General features: G+C 38.1%; 2 protein-coding genes across 3 annotated transcripts in view; one reads left to right on the forward strand and one right to left on the reverse strand.

The window, feature by feature from the left end:
* Positions 1-20,646, reverse strand: part of CHRM5 (cholinergic receptor muscarinic 5) — a 58,403-nt gene that overhangs the window by 10,894 nt on the left and 26,863 nt on the right. The gene's annotated exons all lie outside the window — the stretch shown is intronic.
* The window catches only part of AVEN (apoptosis and caspase activation inhibitor), a 99,361-nt gene that overhangs the window by 2,999 nt on the left and 75,716 nt on the right, over positions 1-20,646 (forward strand). For both annotated transcript variants that reach the window (XM_035110782.3, XM_088671189.1), the window contains exon 2: positions 18,292-18,463. In XM_035110782.3, coding sequence (XP_034966673.3) covers positions 18,292-18,463 — 172 coding nt within the window. The remainder of the gene's footprint in view (positions 1-18,291; positions 18,464-20,646) is intronic.

Below are 20,646 nucleotides of genomic sequence, written 5' to 3' on the forward strand. Positions count from 1 at the left end.
GCCGGTTTACAGCTTCCAGGTCATATGGCCAGCATGACTAAGCTGCTTCTGGCGAACCAGAGCAGCACACAGAAATGGCGTTTACCCTCCCGCTGTAGCGGTACCTATTTATCTACTTGTACTTTGACATGCTTTCGAACTGCTAGGGGTATTGTTGAGTTATGTATATTTTGTTATAAGTCTTGTAAAACTTGAAGAAGACTTACCATATTTTGTTTCCCTCTAATTTGTAGGAGAGTGATGTCATACTATTTTTGTGCTGTTTCTTTTGGATTGTGGTAGATTTTGACTATAAGTAATAAAGTTCATAACAGAATTTAAATTAAGTAGGATTACCAAATGTAATTTATTTTAAGGGGTGATCTTTATTTCAGAATATTACAAGTAAAGCCCTAATTTTTTTTTAATAGATCTATAGAATCTTTCAACAGACAAACCTAATATATTTGCACAGTTATTTATGGCAGTGCAGTTAAAGTATTTTGGTTTGAATGTTTTTGCTTATTTTTTATGATGCTTCTTTGAAGCATTTCAAGTGTATTTCAAGTGTATTTCAAGATCATTGTCCCAACTAGAGGTAGGCAGCTAATTACAGTACAGGGAATACTGAGGAATGGAGACACAATGCTAACATTTCTTTTAAAAAGAGGTACTGAAGTTTACTTTTAAAATTTCTTGTAACAAGTCCTACCAGGAAGCATGCCATGCACCTTGGAAACTTTGCTCCTTCTAATGTGTAGGAATAGGCTGCAGTTGTTCAGTAGTGCCTTCCTTGGTCACATGTCTTTATTGTGGCTTCTCATCCCAGGGCTAAGTTGTTGAAAACAGATTGTGTGGTTGAGCTCAGTCACAAATTAAACCCTGTTTTTAAGCCTCAAAATCTGATGTATGTAATGCCCATGCAGAAAAAAAGTTACTCTCCTTTGCGTTTAAAACAGGAGCGAAAAAATAGAGCCAAAGTTTATAGTCGCCTCCATAAGTTTAAAACATACAATGAAGGAACCAAGCTGAAGGTGCAAAAATGAGTGGTTAATAGCATTACTTATAGATAAATTATTTATCTATAAAGCTGGGATTATTAGGCAAAGTTACTTGAACTGTTTGTTAGCTGCTTTTGTACTTGTTTTAAAATTCAACATGCAGTACTATATCTCAATAACCACACAACATTCTTGTAATATAGGTCAATGTTAACTTAATATTTCAAATAGGGGAGATAAGTTAATGGTTGAGGTGAGATTTGGGCTCTTTCTGGTCCACAGTCTGTTCTTTTAGAAGCAACATTGCCACAAGCACTCTGTTAGCAGTTACCATTAAAATCAAATAATTTGTGAGGTCACAGTAACTTCTTACAAAAGCATAGTAGAACATAATGTGCCATGTGCAATCTCTTATGCCAAAATATAATTGGCAAATGTTTATTCAGCTTTTAGAAATCCTCACAAGAGGAGTTTGCATGCCTCACCAAGCAGCTTGATAAATCACTTTCATATTGGCCTTCCCACAATTGTTAATATTGTATATGCTTCAGTTGCAGCTTACTCTGACAGCTGATGTTAGACTCTTTAGAAAGCTATGTTAAAGATACTTTGTAAAGATGCAAGAAAGCATGTATATTGCCACACCATGTACAGGTAGCAAAGAATATACATGCATTATTATCATTCACAATGGTGCATGGTCCCTCCCCACCCCCCTAGGAGTTACATCTACACAGTTACCTAGGAGTTACATCTACACAGAAAAATTATGACAGGATTTCTGAGGCAGCCCTGACTTAAGCATTTGCATTACAGTGTTGTGTCCACATGAGGGCAAAATGTTCTATACAGTATTATGTATCTGGTTGGAAATATAAAATATGCATGCAGTTCCAAGAATTCTTGCTCAGTGATTGGAATACAGTTTGTCCTTTGGGTATTGGGAGTAACTGCCACATAGACTTGTGGAGTGATGTTATGCAGCAATAGGGCATTTGATCTGCATGCTAGCCAATCAGGTTATTGATTATTGATAACCAGTGTGGTATAGTGTTTAGTTTGTGGGAGACCAGGGTTTGAATCTCCAGTGAGCCATGAAGCTCTTTGGGTGACTCTGGGGCAGCCACATCCTCTCAGTCTAACCTACCTCACAGGGTTGTTGTGGGGATTAAATGAGGAGTGGAAGAACTTGGAGCTCCATGGAAAAAAATGTAGGATATAAATGCAATAAACAAATAATAAATAAATTACTGCTTACTGATTATATTGATTCTCCCCTTTTCATAATTTCATAGTTGGAGTGCAAACAAATTTTGAGGCTTTAATAAAACTTTATATTGTATATGTTTACTTTTAAGAGCATCACATATGAATTAGTAGGCACATTTCTTCCCAGTAAAAATAATTAACAGCTAGGCTTTGTTTCCAGACACATCATGTTGGTTAACTTTTGGATTCCTCCTTATTTATGTGAATGCTTGGTAAATTACTCCTGGTGGCATTTTAGCAATGTGTTACGTTCCATTCTGCAGTAGAAGTACAGTTCTTGGCTATAACCTCTATAACAGGGTTGGGGAACTTTAGGCCCAGCAACCAAGCATGACCCTTGTGTGTCCCTGCCCAGGACACACGTCTCTTCCAAGCCACATACCTCATTGACCTACTCTGTGCCCCATCTCGTATGCTGTTGTCTGTCTGTAGTAAATGCAACAAATGGTGTATTAGGAAATAAGAGCTGGTTTCTAACACCTTGAGGAAACAAATTTATATTGCAAAGTGTGAATAAGGATCGTTTAGAAAGAAAGCTATTATGTTTGATATTTTAATCTCTTGTTCACGTTGGCATTTCTGTCTCGTATTATGTTTCTCTTGTGTTATATGTCTATAATTATGAGAAAGCTTGGATAAATCTGTAAGGATTATGCCATATTAAATTAATATCATATTTCTGTCACTGTTATTGGCTAGCCACATTGTCATGCAGACGAAAGATAAAATATATTAATTATTTTGTGAAGAAAAGACCAAGTATGAATGCAATTACTGGCAAATGGGCAAAGCTATAATGTTTTTGCTTTTATAAACAAATCTAATTTGCAGAAATGAATATACCAGTACTTACTGGTTTAGCCAATTAGGATACAGAAAATAACATGATAGATTATTTCCAAAACAAATTATTTTGCAATGAAGTTCAAACAGCTAAATCACAGAACTAAATGTTTTTTGATGTGTTGCTTGTTAGAGCTCTAACTGACTATTTCTCGTCACAATGCAGCAATATGTCTGCATACTTCTTTGATTCAGTGAAATTCAATGAATTGGGTAAAAAAGATGATCATAAAAGCAAATGGAACCTGAATAGCCAATCTGTGTGGCAAAATGAAACACACAGCTAGCTACTTAGTATATTTACTTCATGCTATTTTCATGTTGATTTGAATGTTTTAAGACGTTGTAGCCTGGTGTGGTGGTGCGTGCCTGCAACACAGCTACTCCTGGAGATTGAGGCTGGTGAATTGCTTGAGCTCAGGAGTTTGGGGCTGCTGTGGGCTATGCTGATTGGGTGTCCACACTAAGTTCGGCATCCATGGTGTGATATGTTTGAAATGCAAGGCATAAAACAACCAGATGAAAATGGGTGCAGATTTCCCTGCCTCAACAATTATGCTGCTTCCATATTGGAGCATTTTCCAGGTATCATATCTAAACGTCCTATTTAGACTGTCTTTAAGCTTCCTGATTTTTGAATGGCTAGTGCAGGGAAGCCAGGTGTTGTGGACTTGTTACTTATTTATTACATTTGTATACCACTCTTCATCCAAAGATCACAGGGTGGTTCACAACATAAAAGCTGCCAATAGAAGTTAAGAGCAGGATCCAAATTGTTAATGTTGTTGTGACAGAACATCAGTGTGCCCAACCCTCACGAAACTCAAAACACATTCTTCTGATGTGATTTAGAATGCATGAGATAATGTACCCAGCTCATGATATTCTAGGATTGTAGGAAGGTCCTGGCCATGTTGGAGCATCTGTACCATGGCTGCTTTTCATGCTGGTGTTGCGCCAGCTTCTGAAGGTGATGTGTGTGGAGTGTGGACTGCAGATGTGGGTAGTGGCAAACAAGGCAGCTGCAGCTTTCTTGACCAATTCCCACCCCTTCCAGTCTTTTAACCTGTTTTCTTCCCCTTCCTCATCCACTATAGCAAACAGGACTATACCACAATTAGAGTGTTAATGGACAGTAACTTCTTGCATTGTTTATCTTGTATCCTTATTTACGCATTATAGCATACTAATTCCTCTGTAAATCCTGCACAATTCTTTTGCGTAATGTTGACCACATTATGTTAGCAAACATTACAGTTTGTTCCATGCTACAATATGGATAAAAAGCATCAGAGCAAACTCCTCTTGAAAATGTGTTTCATTCAATCAACCTTGCAATTAGCTACTTGCCTAGGACAAATTGTAATTGCCTCTGGGTGAGCAGTTGAATGGTGGGAAGCTTTGGCCAAGAATTAAGGCTTAAGGGTTGGGAGAGTACTGTGTTGCGCTACAGTATAGTGTCAAAGCACTATTTCTGTGTGAGCATTTCTTCTTTCAGCAGGGCTGCTTGGTTGCACCCTGGAGATTCTTTATTTAACTTTAAATCTTCTACAGCTTTGGGAGGTTGGCAGTCACAGATTTTCCCTTTCTTTTTCACCTTCTGATCCTTTTCAGTTGTCCTGATTCCTTCACTATAGGAAGCTTGATTCAAGGAGTGCCAAGTAGGAATTACATGTATTGGGGATTGGTGGGGAAGAGACCAAATGGCTGTGGTGGCAGGGGAGCAATTCATTTGTCCATTTAAGTTAGTTGATGGGATAATTAATTGTGTGATTTAACTGTGTGCTGTGTAATTCATTGTCCTGATTCTTCCAGATTACATTGTATGATCTCAGGTTCTAGTATAATAAGTGTTGGAAAAAAATCTCCCTATTCCCTTTTCTCCACACTGGACATTTTTAAAAACCATTATCATAAACCAGTTTTCTGAACCAAAAAGGCCTAAATATTCTAACCTTTGTAGGGGAGTAATTCCAGCTCCTTGATAATCTCAATTCTGCTTTTATTCATCTATGAAAGACTAAGTATTGGTGTTTTGTTACTGAAATATTTTTTCCACATTTTGAATGAACACAGTATTCTGGCTGAAAAGGAAACTGTTAGCAATGAACAGCAGGTGGAGTAGGCAGTTGACTTTTCACTTTCATATTGATCCTATCCAATATTTGCTGTACATGGTTATTCTAGGCCTTAGAGCAGAAGTAGTAGTTGACTGCTAAAAGAAACACTGAAAAAGACATCAATGGCTCCCCACCCACATGTCTTGGTAGGACTTGGATGCTAAAGAGGAGCTAAGCAGAAAAGAAGAGACTGGAAGGGCTAAAAGAGCAACTTTCATCCTAGTTAGAAATTATAAATATATAACATTAGCATGTAAATTTACAGAATGATCTTAACAAGCTTGACTCTCATTGGGTTAAGTGGGATCCCCCCCCCAGTAATTAAGCATAAGATCACAACATTGAAGTGCTTTATATATGTTTTTCTAAGATCTGTTATCTCATGCATTGAAAGCTAAATCATTTTTAATCTTTGTGTTAACCCATTTGTAAAGGTACGCTTCAATTTGTTGTTAAAATGAGGTTAAATGGACTGTACAAAAGTGTTATACATCATCCTTTGATCAGTGCCTGTCTTGTTGGTGAATGGAGTGTTAATTTTGTAATGCTTCTTTTCTGGATTGCAAGCAGGTCAAAATCTTTCTAGCTAAGTACCCTTAATTTTAGGTGACTTGCCCCCTCCTTTCCCCAGTAAATAAATAAAATTGAACTAGGATTGCTTGGAAACTAAATTCTTAGTGTGTCGTGAGAAAACTTGGTGATGTAATCCCCCAATTACTAGGATATCTGTTATAAAAAGAACTCAATAAATGGGGAGAGTTTGGTTTGTGAAACAGAGTTCATAAACAATATGAAAGGCATCTGCTTACAATTTCTCTAATTAAAAATCTGGAATATTTAATTTTTAATTTCTGAGACTCAAGTATTCTTGCAATATTCAACCTAGGGTAACAGCTGAGTTAATATAGTACAAAGTATGTGATCAGATAGATAGTCTACAGGAAGGGGTGGACCATACACCAAACAGTAACTCTAATTATTTCATTTCACTACATTAGAGCTAATGATTGTTTTTGTTTTTTTTCTAATTCTCAGTAAATACTTTTTTAAAAAGTCAATATTTTATAGCTTTTGATTAGAGCTCAAATTTTCAAGCCAATTCTATAATTACCTAACCATGCTTGACCCTGGAAAAGTGGTATAATCATTCATGGGTGATACAACTTTTTGAAAAGGCTTTCTCTGGGATTAGAACGCTAATGTAATGAATCACTTCCATGGGTGTAATTCCTTCTGGGTGTACTTTTAAGATTTATTTATTTTTAAATCTTCCACACTTATAATATCCAATGAACCCCCAGACTGTGATGTAAGCTTTCGCAATTCTCACCACAGTTTCACCAATTTCTGTTGTGCGTTTTGGAGTTTTCAGTCTTTTCAGTCTTTGAATTCACCTTTAGCCCAAACATGCATCTTGGGGACCCACTTATTAATTTTATATCATATATTTGTAAAGCATCAGTGCAGCTGTTGCAACCTGCTTTAGATCATGCTGAGACCTACTATTGGATCCTTATCTCCCAGTTAAAAACCAGTGTGTTTTAACTACACAGAGCAGAAGACGTAAGATAGTACATATATGCAGTTAAATTTAACTTGGCAATTTCTCTTCTCTGGCATGGCTTTAAAGTCTTACTGCTGAGGAGCGTAAAGTGGGGGTAGTTTTACCCCCTTTGATTCCCCACAGTATGTCATATTCCCTCAGCTCTGTACCATGCTGCTCAAAGAGGCTGCACGTACAATGGCTAGGCTAAATGCTTTGCATGTCTTCTGAGTTAGAGTGAAAGAGCTTTGAGGTTGCTTAGCAACCACCAAACATGCGTCAGAACTGGAAAGTGAGAAAGCCATCTTGTTCAACTTATTTATTTTTTTGTATTCTGAAAAAGTGGAATGAGAATTCTACTGCAATTATTGCTATAAAGGCAAAAGTCAGTAGGTGCTTTGCCTGACCACTTTGTGTTCAAGTCTGTAACCCAATGGGCACTTATTCCCAAGGAAACCTTACTGAACTCAATGAGACTTATTCCAGATACAGCAAACAGTTTTGTGACATCGTTAAGACTAATATTTATTATGGCATAAGTTTTTGTCAATTATAGTCCACTTCATCAGATGCATGAAATGTTATCCTGAGGTGGTGTGTGTGTGTGTGTGTGTATGTATGTGTATCTACACAGTTGGGTGGGGGTAGGGAGAAGTGAACGTAAAAAGGGGGTCAGAAGGAAATGAAATACAGAAAGTACTGGTAGAATTACAAACAGTGATAATTATGTTATTAAGCATAGCCATTCACCACAAACAATAGGGTGATGAGAGAAACGTTTGTCTCAATTGAGTCTACAACTTGATAAATTGTAATTCAGAGGTTTTCCATTACTGTGTCTCTTTGAAGCTCCCTTATTCTAGTATGGCCACCTTAAGGTTCCTTATGTACTGTAGCAGGCATCCCCAAACTCAGCCCTCCAGATGCTTTGGGACTACAACTCCCATGATCCCTAGCTAACAGGACCAGTGGTCAGGGATAATGGGAATTGTCCCAAAACATCTGGAGGGCCAAGTTTGGGGATGCCTGCCTTATGGAGTATGGACGTTGAAATCTTCCCCTGCATGACACACACCCACACCCCTACATCTACTAACAATACCTACTAACAATTCCTCTCTGCATTCAACATATGACCAACAGAACAGACTCTGCACAAAATATGAAATCGACACAAATGTGATAGCAGAAATGGCAATATCCAAACACTGGGGAAACATTCCAACTTCTTTGTTTACCCCTATGGAAATTCTTCCAGTTACTTCCCAGATTTGCTGTAGTGCTGTTGCATAGATTGAGGGTGATGTGGGGAGCCTATATCCAATGACAGGATAATGCATGCAGAACTTTGCACTAGCATGTCAAGATTAATACACGCAGCCTTTGTTTGGAGTACCCATAAATATAGCAGTAGCCATTCAGACTTCTTCTGTAGTTGTAGTCCTGTGATTTGTGGTTCTCTGAGGTGGGAAAAGGGACTACAAATGTTTGGTATTAGTAATGCAGAGGTACTCAGCTTAAAGGTAACTGTTCAAAAAGAGTGGTACTTAAATGTATTGATGGTGCAAGAATGCATCAATTTTCTTCCTTAGAAAAATGAATTGGACAATCTTACTGGTTTCCAGCTACATTTAACTCGATCATATTCTTTTGAAGTCACAAAAAAGATTTCCTGGAATTAAAAGTGATGTGTTTGTGCACACTCATGTTCATGTACAATAACTCAAAAGTCTGGCAAATTACTCTTCTAGAACAGATCTCCTGCAAGTTGAAAGTAGCTAGAGGACATGCTGCAAAAGACTGATTTTTTGCAGTATGGCATGACTTTATTTACAAATGAAGAAGCCCATGGCTGTATGGTTCTCCTTGTTTATTCCAAGGTGTGGGTTTTGTGAAAGGCAGACATATGATCTTTATATTTGTGTTGGACTATATTTGTGTTGTGTTCCCAATTACTAGTAATTGGGAAGCAAGGGAAACAATGCTGTTAACTCTTCATTACTTAGATTTTTCATTTGGTGAGTCTGTGAATTCCTTAGGGAAATGCATGTTTGCACAGAAAATATTGTAGTTTTGTCTTCTCCTGGATCTTACATTACACAAGAATTTAGTGCTTTTTTGTTACTTCCTTTTATTTGAATGTAGAAAATTCTTCTTTCATAATTTACAAACGTTAGTAAAAACTAGATTTAAAAAATAACTAATTACCAGCAAAAATGAATAGTTAGGCACTACTATTTGACAGCAAGGAGTCTGGACTTTGAATAAAATTTTAGGATGATTGTTCCAGTTGTGTTTGCTCAGGGGTAGATCAAATGCTTTGCCTGCAGAAGTTCCTAATTCAATCCCTGACATCTCCAGATAGGGCTGGGAAAAACTGCTGTCTAAAACCATATTGTGCCAGTGTAGAGCACTATTGATACCTAGTACTGATAGATCAATAACTGCCTTGGTTTGGAGGTGGTAGCATTTTATGTACCTGTGTCTGATATTTCTTGTGCTTTGAAAATGAGGTACTGCTTATGGAAGAGGCTTCTCTGTTGATGTAAATACTAATAAATGAATTGTGCACACAAAATCTTAGTACGCAGATGTTTTGATTCAAGGTTACAGTGTGCTTTTCTACTTGCAGGTCTGCTTTCAGAGAAACTTTGTATTAAGTCCTCTTTATAAGGCATTTTCTGCAGGTGGAAATTAATTACTGAGTACAAACAACAGTGTCTTTGAAGTACAGGTGAATAGTGTCATTTATGAATAGTGCATATAAGTTTAAATGTGTGACTTTTGCTGTCAAATACATGCAAGCAGGTGTCTGCTCAGGGCTAGTCTGCCGTGCAGCAGGGTAATTCTGAAGAAATACAACCTGTGCCATTAAATATGAATGTGCAACCCGTACAGCACATAGGCGACAATTATTCACACAATATTATTCAAAAACAATTTTTCACTATTTATCAAGTTTGTGAGAACTTAGTCAAATTTGACACTGCAAGTTCACTTTATTTTAGATAGCTTATAAATTTTCATGGCACTTTGTAAGTAGTTGTCTTATTCTCACAAACTTGATTAATGGTGAAAATTGTTTTTGAACAAGAATATTGTGTGAATAATTGTCACCTATGTGCTGTATGGGCTGCACAAACAATGTGGCAGGGTAAAGCAACATGCTTCAGGTTGCAACACCATGGGTGGTAGAGGAAAAGAAGAAGGCAGAAGTGTCTGAATGATGTAGCGAGACTTTTTAAAAGTGTTGTCCGTACCAGAAGGGTAGCACCATTTGTACTCTGCTTACGGCAGAAAAATGCCTTGAGCCAGTACTGCATTTGATCCTTAGTAGACAACCACTTGTGTATACTTTTAAAATATACTTATATATATATATTTATATACTGTGCCATGCATGAAATTTGTTTTTTGTTGTTGAGGCTTGTTTTCTGATAATGAAAATAGTAGTGTGAAGCTGACTATATGTGTGTGAAATGGATTCAGGCAACTGTAGCCATGTAAGCCCATGTGTTGGGAGGTGTGGGAGACTCCTTTGTAAATGATCCCCCTAAGTGCTAGTTTTTAATGTTTTTTACAACATGAGTCATTAGGCCTTTCAGCTGGTTGTGAATGAAACAGCTGAAGCTAGAAAACCATGTGAATGTACATCTTCTTCCTAAAACTATTAGTTACGTTAGTGGTCATATTTTCTATTCCTAATGTTTCTGGAGTCTGAAACCCAGGTAGCATGTAACCATTTCTCCTTACTGACATTAGGTTTAAAGGAAAACAACAACAAAAGTGTTGGATGGAACCTTACAGACTAATACATTTGTTGTAGAGCATTCCAACCCCAAGATCCACTGTTCTAGATGCTCTGCTAGTGAGCAGCACCCATTGCACCTGTCCAAGCAGTGGCGGAGGGTTGGAGATACTCCAAGCAGATCCATTGCCAACCCTGCTCCCATCATGTGATGGCAACGACCGTGATCCGAGCCCCATTTGTTGCAACAACTTGGGAGCTGGCACTTTCTGTCCTGCCAGTTTCAGCAATACTGTGGAAGCTACACCACTCCATCAAGTGATGCTGCTACCAACTGAGGGGTTGGATTGATCTGTTAGCATTTAATGTGCCACAAGACTCTGTGCTGTGTTTGCTGTAACACTGAACCTTAATCATTTTGCTGGTTTGTCTTTTCTGAAAATTAATTAGCAAGTGAAAGAAGCTGCAGAAGCTGTAATCTTAGTCTCTAATAGTATACAGGTGAAACTCAGAAAATTAGAATATCGTCGAAAAATGCTTTTATTTCAGTAATGCAACTTATTATTTTTTATTTTTCTTTTAATTTTTACAAATGCTTTCTTTTGGAAATTCCACAGTAATAAAACAAATAGTTACAATAATACAAAAATAAACAAAAATAAAATCGCTATTACATTTCATTAATTCCATTCCATTTATAATTCACCCGCCTAACAACAAATAATTACAATTACAAAAAATAAAGGCTTGACATGCTTTACATGTCATGCATCTATCTCATATATTAGTTTCACCTTTTAAGTTGTGTTACGGAAATAAATGCACTTTTCGACGATATTCTAATTTTCCGAGTTTCACCTGTATATTTTAAAAGAATGAACAAAATGATTAAAATCGGGGTTTGACAAGGTTTTTTTAAAAAACATGTACAAGTTCTTATTTTCCATTCTTTGTAGAACAAATAGGCGGTGGCCTAGGGAACAGCTGTAATTAGGTTAGACATTCCCAAATCTGGCTTCCTAGATGTGCAAAGCAAGATTGCTGGAAGCGCAGGCCACAATTGTGCCTCTGTTATTTATAATGTTACAAAGAATGTGATATTTTGTTTTCATTAAGGAGAGCAAGAGTATCTGTACATATGCATTTTTCTAGCACTGCTAGCATTTCAGTTTTTCACATGGAGCCTGAATAATGCAAATGGATATCCATGTGATAACGAAAGCAAAGCCACCAGATGAAGGTGTTTCAATCTTGGAGGCAAAATGGTAGTCCTGTTTAGTCATTTTTTCAAGAGTGCACTAAATGTGTTAAGGAGCGGGACGCTATCCTGCTGGTCTTGACCTGATGTTTCAAGTTAAGTCAGACAATAGAAAACGGGGAAGCAATGCTCGTACAACTGTAGTCCTTCATGTGATCAGGACCGTGTATGCACACCGGTGGTGCTTTTCAAATTTCCTACAGTGCGTACTGGTAGATAGGGCCTATGGGACATGGTAATATTTGGGATAGGTGACAACAAAGCATAGTTTACACCTCATATTATCTCCTTCCACACCTGTTTAACATACATGTGGGTCAATGACTGAACAAAGCTGGGGTCCCTGTTACAGCACAGTTTGTTAGATCTTCAACTCTCATTTATCCTAATTGGCAGTTATTTTATTTGTAAAGCAGTGTTACTGGGTCTGCCCCAAAACCAAAAACATCAAATAGGACATGCAGATGAGTTGCAGATGATGATTCCTGATTTGTAGAGGGTTGGACTAGATCACCCTTGGGATTTCTCCCAGCTTTACATTTCTATGATTCTGTGATTCTATGTGCACAATTTAATGTTAACATGTGGTGGGAGAACTCCTCATCTGTATCCATAGGCACATTATTAGTGTTGCTAATGGCAGCTTCTGTTCTGTAACAAAATTCAGTCACCTTGTCTTTCTCTTAGTTTTCTGAGAGAACCAATATATTAGTAAAAGGACAAGAAAGAATCACCTTTTTCTGTTTTATGCTCCATATGAGGTCAGAGCTAATGACCTGGTGTCCAATGTTAATGAAGTGTTTTTTGTAATTTTTTGGTCTTTCATAAATGTACACAACATAGATTAGAAAGTTGTGTGCCCACTATCTGTTTCTGTAGCTGACCTTTTTTTTTCAATTAAACCTTTTACCTTTGGTAGATCTCTCTAAAGGTCACAGATAAAGGAAATAAGTGAAAGAAATCATTCTTCATTGCATGAATTGCATGAGGTGTAATATTATTGGCAGTAGGAGAATGATTGAGAAAATGTTATATAAACTATCACAGTTACTGAAGGGCAGTACGGAAAGCTGTATTTATGAATGCCTTAAATGCCAGAATGAAGCCAATACATGTAAACTAATGAATGCAACATATTTCCCCTTTCCTAGATTTGTTTTCTTCTGTACTGTCCAGTTTTATGACAGCCTTTATTAATTTAATTTCAGCAGTACTGTTTAAAATAGCTGTGTACAAGCAGCAGAAAGGCAGAAACGAACATTTAAAGCTCAAGAAAATTCATGCTGTTCTACCTTCAGATTTTAATAACCATCTTCAGGCAAAGTCTGAGAGCAATGTACAAATGCTTGAGGAGTGCTACAACTTTAACAGTTCTGTAGTTTCTGATAAAATTGTGGTTGAGTTATTTTTACCAATGGTTACTTTAGAATGAATGACCAATGATTAATTGGAAGGATATTGGGCTTATCTTCACAATGTGCAACTGGGAAAACAGGAAGTATAATGGAGGACAATTTAATTAATTTCAGTGAGACAACAAACTAGATTGTTTGATTTCTCATCACACTACCTCTTCTGTCAGCTGCTAGGTTGCTAAAGGAGCAACCAATATAATTTATTATGCCTGTCGTTACAAAAAAGGCACAGAAATGATGCACCTTCCCCAGATTTTGTATTTACAGAGTAGAACTAGCATTTTGACTTGCAGCTGAGAAAAAAACAACTTGTTTCTGTTTTGCAGAACTAGTCAATCTCTAATACTTCACAAGAGAAAGCTGTGTTCTCTCCCTGGAGCTATATTCATTCGTGGTTTCTTCTGAATGTGTTGAGTCTAGTTATCTTGATATTTGTGAATGAGTTCTTCCCTGATTTGCCTAAAGTGTTGCCTGATGGGAATTCAGAGACACCAAAAAATAATAAGGGTTTTCAGTGTAGGAGCTGAAGAAAATGCAGTCTGCGCTGGAAATGATTGGTACAAGAGGAGACTCATGAAGCCTACACAGGTATGGTGACGAAGCACTCCTATCAACTTTGTAATTCCCCATTTAGTCCATGAAAGCATTAATAAGTGGAACGAAGCCCCACAGAGGTAGTAGACAAAAAGCCCATGAATTATAAAGACAAAATAGAGCGGGAAGCTCACTATGTCTTGTTGAGTAGGATTAGTGCCTTCCCATTCAGTGTCTTTTATCTGCCACACCCGCAACATTTTTGAAGAATTGTGTTAGGAATGGTTTTAGTCCAGGGGTCAGCAAACATTTTCAGCAGGGGGCCGGTCCACTGTCTCTTAGACCTTGTGGGGGGCCAGACTATTATTTTTTTGGGGGGGGATGAATGAATTCCCACCCCCCCAAATAACCCAGAGATGCATTTTAAATAAAAGGACACATTCTACTCATGTAAAAACATGCTGATTCCTGGACCGTCCGCTGGCTGGATTTAGAAGGTGATTGGGCCAGATCTGGCCCCTGGGCCTTTGTTTGTCTACTTATGTTTTAGTCCTACTGTGGCTTGAGGTCAGCCTTTCAACCAAGAGTTGTGATGTGGACAAGTGTGCTGTGTGTGTAAATATATATTGATTATAAAGGGGCCCCTGACCATCAGGTCCAGTCGTGTCCGACTCTGGGGTTGAGGCGCTCATCTCACTCTATAGGCCGAGGGAGCACTAATAAAACAAAAACAAAAAAATTGAATATATATGCAAACTATGTCTGTGTGGTCAGTGCAGTCCATGCATGAGAGCCAGTGCATGCTTGGTGGTCTCTGGCCACTGTAGTTGCTGGCATGCAGCGCTTGGAGAGTTGGCCAAACTTGCATGTGGCCTTGATTCTGCTGTGCTCTGCTTCTTTTATTTGTAGATAAAGCAAAAACAGCCTAACTGTCCAGTGTTCTCTCATCCAAATGAAACTAAACTGAGTAGCACTGTCTCTGGAACGTCTCAGTGGTTGGGGAGTTGATAAAAATTATGTATTCATCCAAGGAACTTAAGGCAACATGGCCAAGACTTGCCTATTTAATTCATATAACATGTGGAGAAGGTTAGATTGAGAAATACAGAGTAGTCCTAAGTCACCAAGTCATATTTGTTCGTTGAAGTGAATTTGAACATGGGTCCAGCTGATCCACTACACTACGCCTGCATATATGATTGTAGTCTGCTGTGGGTACATTTGTACACCCCAGTCTTCAGTGGTGCATCTGATTGCATGATAGGTACAAGAGGATGCCTGTTGGATGCTCTGTTGTATTCTATATTCCTTTCTCCCACATTGGTGCAGTAAAATTTCCAGTTTATGCATTTCATTCTCCGTTTTTGTTTAGCTCCTGTAGTAAAATGTATTTTGTTAAATAATTATAGTTGACCTTTTATACATAGTTTGTGAAAATGGGAAAATTACTAATCCCTGTCAGGTGCTTTGAATTGTTGTCATCTAAGCTCATAAAACCCAGCTGTGTTTTTTAAAGTATATGTTTAAAAGTGGAAAACAGTGGTAACATTGACAATAGGAGGCAAACAAGAACAGTTGGGGGAAAGGTTATTTTACTCTTCTATCTTTCACAACTACTGCACTAATAAAGACAAATTATATTCTAAGGCATGAGTATATTTAAAATAAATGTGAACTCTGAATTTATGAAAGTGTTTGGAGCAGGCTTTGAATGTGAATATTGTATTTTTCAGGCCTGTCCTTGAAGTATGTAATGAAATTACAAATTGCAAGCACTTGCAATTTAGGTATATCCACTCAAATGCAGAAATATGTGAATTTGTGGAATTGGTCTGCACTATTTTACATTGCTTTGAGAATTCCATAGTTTAATTAATGCTGAAATAGAGAAAAATGGACCACTATGCGGTCATAGATACTTTTCCACTGTTATTTCCATATGCAGAAAATTGTGTTTTGATTTAATCTTACTGTAAATATGGGGTTGTGGGTAGAACCATCTGGTTGCTAGGACAACCCTGGAATGTTCATTCAAAAGCTAGCAGCTTGGAGTGGGTGGAAAACCAGTAGAACTTGTCAGTTACAATTGGCTTGTTGGAGACAGAATGCAGGGATATTGGTGCTGGAGGTCTATTCAGATGTGATTTTTAAGGATAGGTTCCCATTAAAATGGTAAATGGTTTGGTTGCTGTGGATTTTTAGTTTCTGATGAATAGTTTAAACTGTGACTTAAGATGAAGTTTACAAGGATTCAGATTAATACTTAGCAACTAGCTCTGAAAAATCTAACAGCAGTCTTAGACATGTCTGCATGTCTACTCAGAAGTAAATGCCATTTTTTTTTCCAAGTGGGCTTACTACTAGGTATAGCATTATACCCTGAATTAATTTTATCAAGAGCCTTTCAACGTAACCCAGTTACAACAGTTGAATTTTTAATATATTGCTGTACCTAAAAAGAGTGACCATTGGCTAAAGTATGCAAATAGGAGGATGGAAGGTGGTAATGTTGCTGAATATGGAACACCAGGGGATCATCATTAATTGATGACTCAAATACTGCTAACCATGGTAGACACCAATATTATTGTGATGAAGGTTGAATTGAAAGCCAAACGCTCTTGTTCCCTTATCTTTGAACTTTGGCAAAACTTAATATGAATCAACTTGAGTACTGTATATTCCTTTTGGTGTGTTTGTATCTATACTCAGACAGCAGTAGCTGACTTCAGCATTCAGGTGCCACACCTTCTGTTCTGTCAACATTGATAGTTTGGATTACACATCACGAGCTCTTAAGTTGATGATATGAAAACACTTTTCTGATAGGGTAGATGACTGCTGTTTGCTCGCATACAGCAACTTGCCACTAGCTTTCAACAGATCTAGAAGTGTGCTTGACAAAAAAGTCTTCAGACATAAGATCTGTTCGCTTCTATCACAGTGAATGATTCCCTGGGACTTTAATTTTGGTGGGGAAAGTATTGATTTCCTTCACTGAAGAATTTGCTTTTTGGTCAGTTGGAGTCAATTTTATAGCCCTTCAATCTTATTTAGTGGTGAAGAATGTGAACTGTGAGCCATGAACTCATTTCGGGGCTTAGTCAAGCCAGCTGTCACCTCTTATCTTCAGCCTTTGTCTCCGTCAAAAATGTGAGGATGCTATTGGTGTAAAGCAGTAATGATTAGGCCTGGGCAATGTATCGATATATCATCCAGGACCAGTGTGAGGGGCAGACCACGATGGTGGCTTTACTCGGTGCTATATCACTGGTGAAACAGATGCCGCTCCCGAGTCCCTTTGCTACCAGTGCCACTTTTAACATCGGGTTGCTGGTAGCAGAGGGAATTGGGAGCAGTGGTGGTTTCACACGCAATATACTGCCAAGTGAAGCTGCCATTGCTCTGCCTCTCATACCGCAGAGGGTGGAACAAGCTGTATCATAGTCTAGGAGAAGAGAAATAGTTGTGAGCTATTTTCACTGTTTGCTCCAAATTTTGGAGGACCCTAGGGCAATATGTCTTCAGGAAGAGAGCTCCGTGGGTAGAAGTACTGTTTCACTGCTTTCTCTAAGAACCCACCGTAAGCAAATCTGCAACGAATTTGAGGAAGCAGATCTAAGTTAACTTTCATTTCCAGGCTATCTAGAGCAGGCCCTCCAGATGTTTTGGACTACAATTCCCATCTTCCCCGACCACTGGTCCTGTTAGCTAGGGATCATGGGAGTTGTAGGCCAAAACATCTGGAGGGCCACAGTTTGGGGATGCCTGATCTAGAGTGTAGCTTAAGTTGATAGCTTGCTATGTTTCTGATGAAGGAAAGGAGAAAGAAATTAATTTCCAGATTAATGAAAGATGTTTAGACTATGGGGTATAAAGAGGCACAGAGCAGAATAATCTGACTCACTGACTTCCTATCCTCAGCTAGTTGCCAAGTGCTTGTTTTGAGCATGTTCTCTCACATTTCTTCTGTATAGGTCAAGAAATGGTTTTCCATTTAAAGGAAGAGATTAGCAGCTGCTAACAGATTTCAGTTAGTGTCATATTCTTGTTGTGTGTTTAATTCCTGTTAATATGTGATACAATCTGGACATTAAAAATGAACAGTAAATCGTTTCAGAATAGTTTGAGAAAGTGGGGTGTTGTTAGGACTGTCAGTACCATGGAATAAACCTTGGCCCAGAGTTAAACCTTGCTTTAAACTTTAACTGAAAGAGCATGAAGCCTGATGGCACACAACTGAATGTAAGGGGGTATAATAAATGGGCTACCAGATTTTTGGGTAATCCATCACAGTCTTAAAATTGAAGAGAGGATAAATGTAAATCCCCTAGATCAGCTGTTTACTATGACACTAGGACAGTGTTGCCATGAAGTTTTGTGTCACAGACAGATATAGTAATGCAGGTTCTGAGTACTGACATGCCAGGGCAAGTAATCTGGACATGCCCACTGAATGAAATGTTAAATTGGGACATTGATTTAAGGTAGACGTCTTAATTTTTCAGAAAACGAAACACAGATTAAAAGAAAAGGCTAATTAAAGCTCTTATTCAATCTTCTTGCTGCTACATGTCATAGGCCTCGGCTGATCTTGAGTCGCAAGAAGAGGAAAAAGAAGAACAAGGAAGTTATTCAAGAAGAAAAGTAGTTTCCAACTGGCACCGTTATGAAGATGCTGAGAAAGAAACACAAAATGACAATGGTGAATCACAGCGTGGGACAGACTTCAGTGTTTTGCTTAGCTCAGCAGGTAAGCAAGAGAAATCACAAACAGCATTTAATTTTATATGTTGCATATTTGTCTCCTCATAATGGCATTTGGAATGCCTCGCTTTTGCTGCCGGTAGTGGAATCCTCGACAAGACGACTGATAATATAATTTGCTAGTTAAAAGCCTATGGGCAGTGTTATAACAAGAAGGGTGAGAGCATAGGATGCTTCCTTATAGCAAGCTAGGCCATTGGTCCATTTATTTTAGCATCATCTGCACCACTGGTCTTCAGCTGATGGGTTGGGTGCGATCCGCTAGTGCATTGCGGCCAGATGGATGGGTCACAACAGGAGCACTACCACCATGCAAGTATATGGTAAAAGATTAAGAAGTAAATCCCCAATGCATATTTGGGTTAAAAGTGGACTCTGAATCTAAAAAGGTTGAAGATATCTGATCTACACTGACTGGCAATGGTTGTTCAGGGTTTCTAATGAGTTGTTTCCAATGCTCCACCACTGAGCTACCGTCCCCTAATGATTTTATTTATTCAATTTAGATAAGATCCTATATCAAGATAGGGATGTGTAGCAGCTTTGTGCTGGGGCTGAATAACTAGGTGAGTCAGGTGATTTGGAGTGATTTTACATCTCTGAGTCGCACCATGATGTCAACAAAGTGACCCAAGTTGGATCAGGGCCTCCATAAACCTTTGTGTTGGACTATTGTTTCTGTATTCTACTTTTTTGGAAACTGCAACTCTGCTTTTTGCTAAACTCTCTAAATCTAGAACCACAGCCTATCAGACTTACCAATACTTGCTATACAGATGCCAACATATCCAACAATTGTAGCAAAAAGGGAGAACCTGGATGTGCACTCTGGACACCTTAATACAGGCATCCTCAAACTTTGGCCCTCCAGATGTTTTGGACTACAATTCCCATCATCCCTGACCACTGGTCCTCTTAGCTAGGGATCATGGGAGTTGTAGGCCAAAACATCTGGAGGGCCGCAGTTTGGGGATGCCTGCCTTAATACCACATGGGATCAACTTATGGGACAGTACAACATTGCTTAGTTTCAGCAAAATGAAAGCTCTCTGAGCATTCCATCCTCAAAGCTCCATAACTGATGAAAATTGAAGCCAACACGTTTTGCTATAAGATTTGGAAATTTATTTTTTGTTAGTCATTGATGTGTGTGTGTGTGTACACATACATAGACTTTTTTGTGACAGTACTCAGTGGTACAGAGTATTAGCACCCATGACACCTTTATCAATATATGAGTAGCAGCACCCTTAACAACACACACACACAAACCAAAAAAGCACTCTGGGTGTGGGCAAATTCATTCTGCTATGGGCTGTTGCAAGCTGCAGTCGTATTACGTCTGTGTAGGCTTGTATAGTTCTAGTAAGCCTTTCAAGTAGTTTAAAGGCAAACTTACCCTAGCTCTGACAGTGTCTTGGACTGTACCCATTGACAGTTCTGTGTTACAGCTTTCCATGTGTATGTTTGGATGTTACTCCTAATTCTTGGTCTATAATCTGAGACAACCTTTACTTTTGGGCTTTATTTCTGTTAAATAAATCATGGCATGGTGTAATAAATCATGTGTTGTTGTTCATCTGAGGTTGTATTTACCTAATTTTAGGACATGCTAAGGAACAGATGATTGTTGTTGTGTCCTGATATGTAAAACCACAGAATTCAAAGAGGGTAAACTTCCTTTCTCCCCATGACTGTAATCAGCTTCAGTGTATTTAACTGAGAGTGCATGTATGTGAAGATGAAAATAGCATTTTTTTTGTCAGTTTGAAGTATTCATACTTTTCCAAGTTCTTTAGGAACATTTAAAAGTAGAACTAGAGCATTAATGTTTTTTTTTTAAAAAAAGCTAGAGACTTTGGTATGTTACAGTTTCTAAACAATTTTGTTTGCATGAACTCCATGTGTGATCTTGCATCTGAAAGTCTAATCAGTTTTGGTTAGCGTCATTATATTACCATTCAGCTCATATCTTGAAAAGAAGTAGATTGTTCATGTGTGCATATTGCAAAACTTGAAACATAATTTATTTTAGTACATTACGCTTTTATCTTTTTTTTTTAATGGATCTACTACGAAATGTAGTACGAAATGTGAAATCTTGTGAAGATGGCTTTCAAATTTGTATCTAGATTTCTCTGGAACACTTGGAAGATACTAGAGGTGAAT

The sequence above is a fragment of the Zootoca vivipara genome, chromosome 1, assembly GCF_965207765.1.
Source record: "Zootoca vivipara chromosome 1, rZooViv2.hap1.1, whole genome shotgun sequence".
NCBI classification, from domain to species: Eukaryota; Metazoa; Chordata; class Lepidosauria; order Squamata; family Lacertidae; genus Zootoca; species Zootoca vivipara.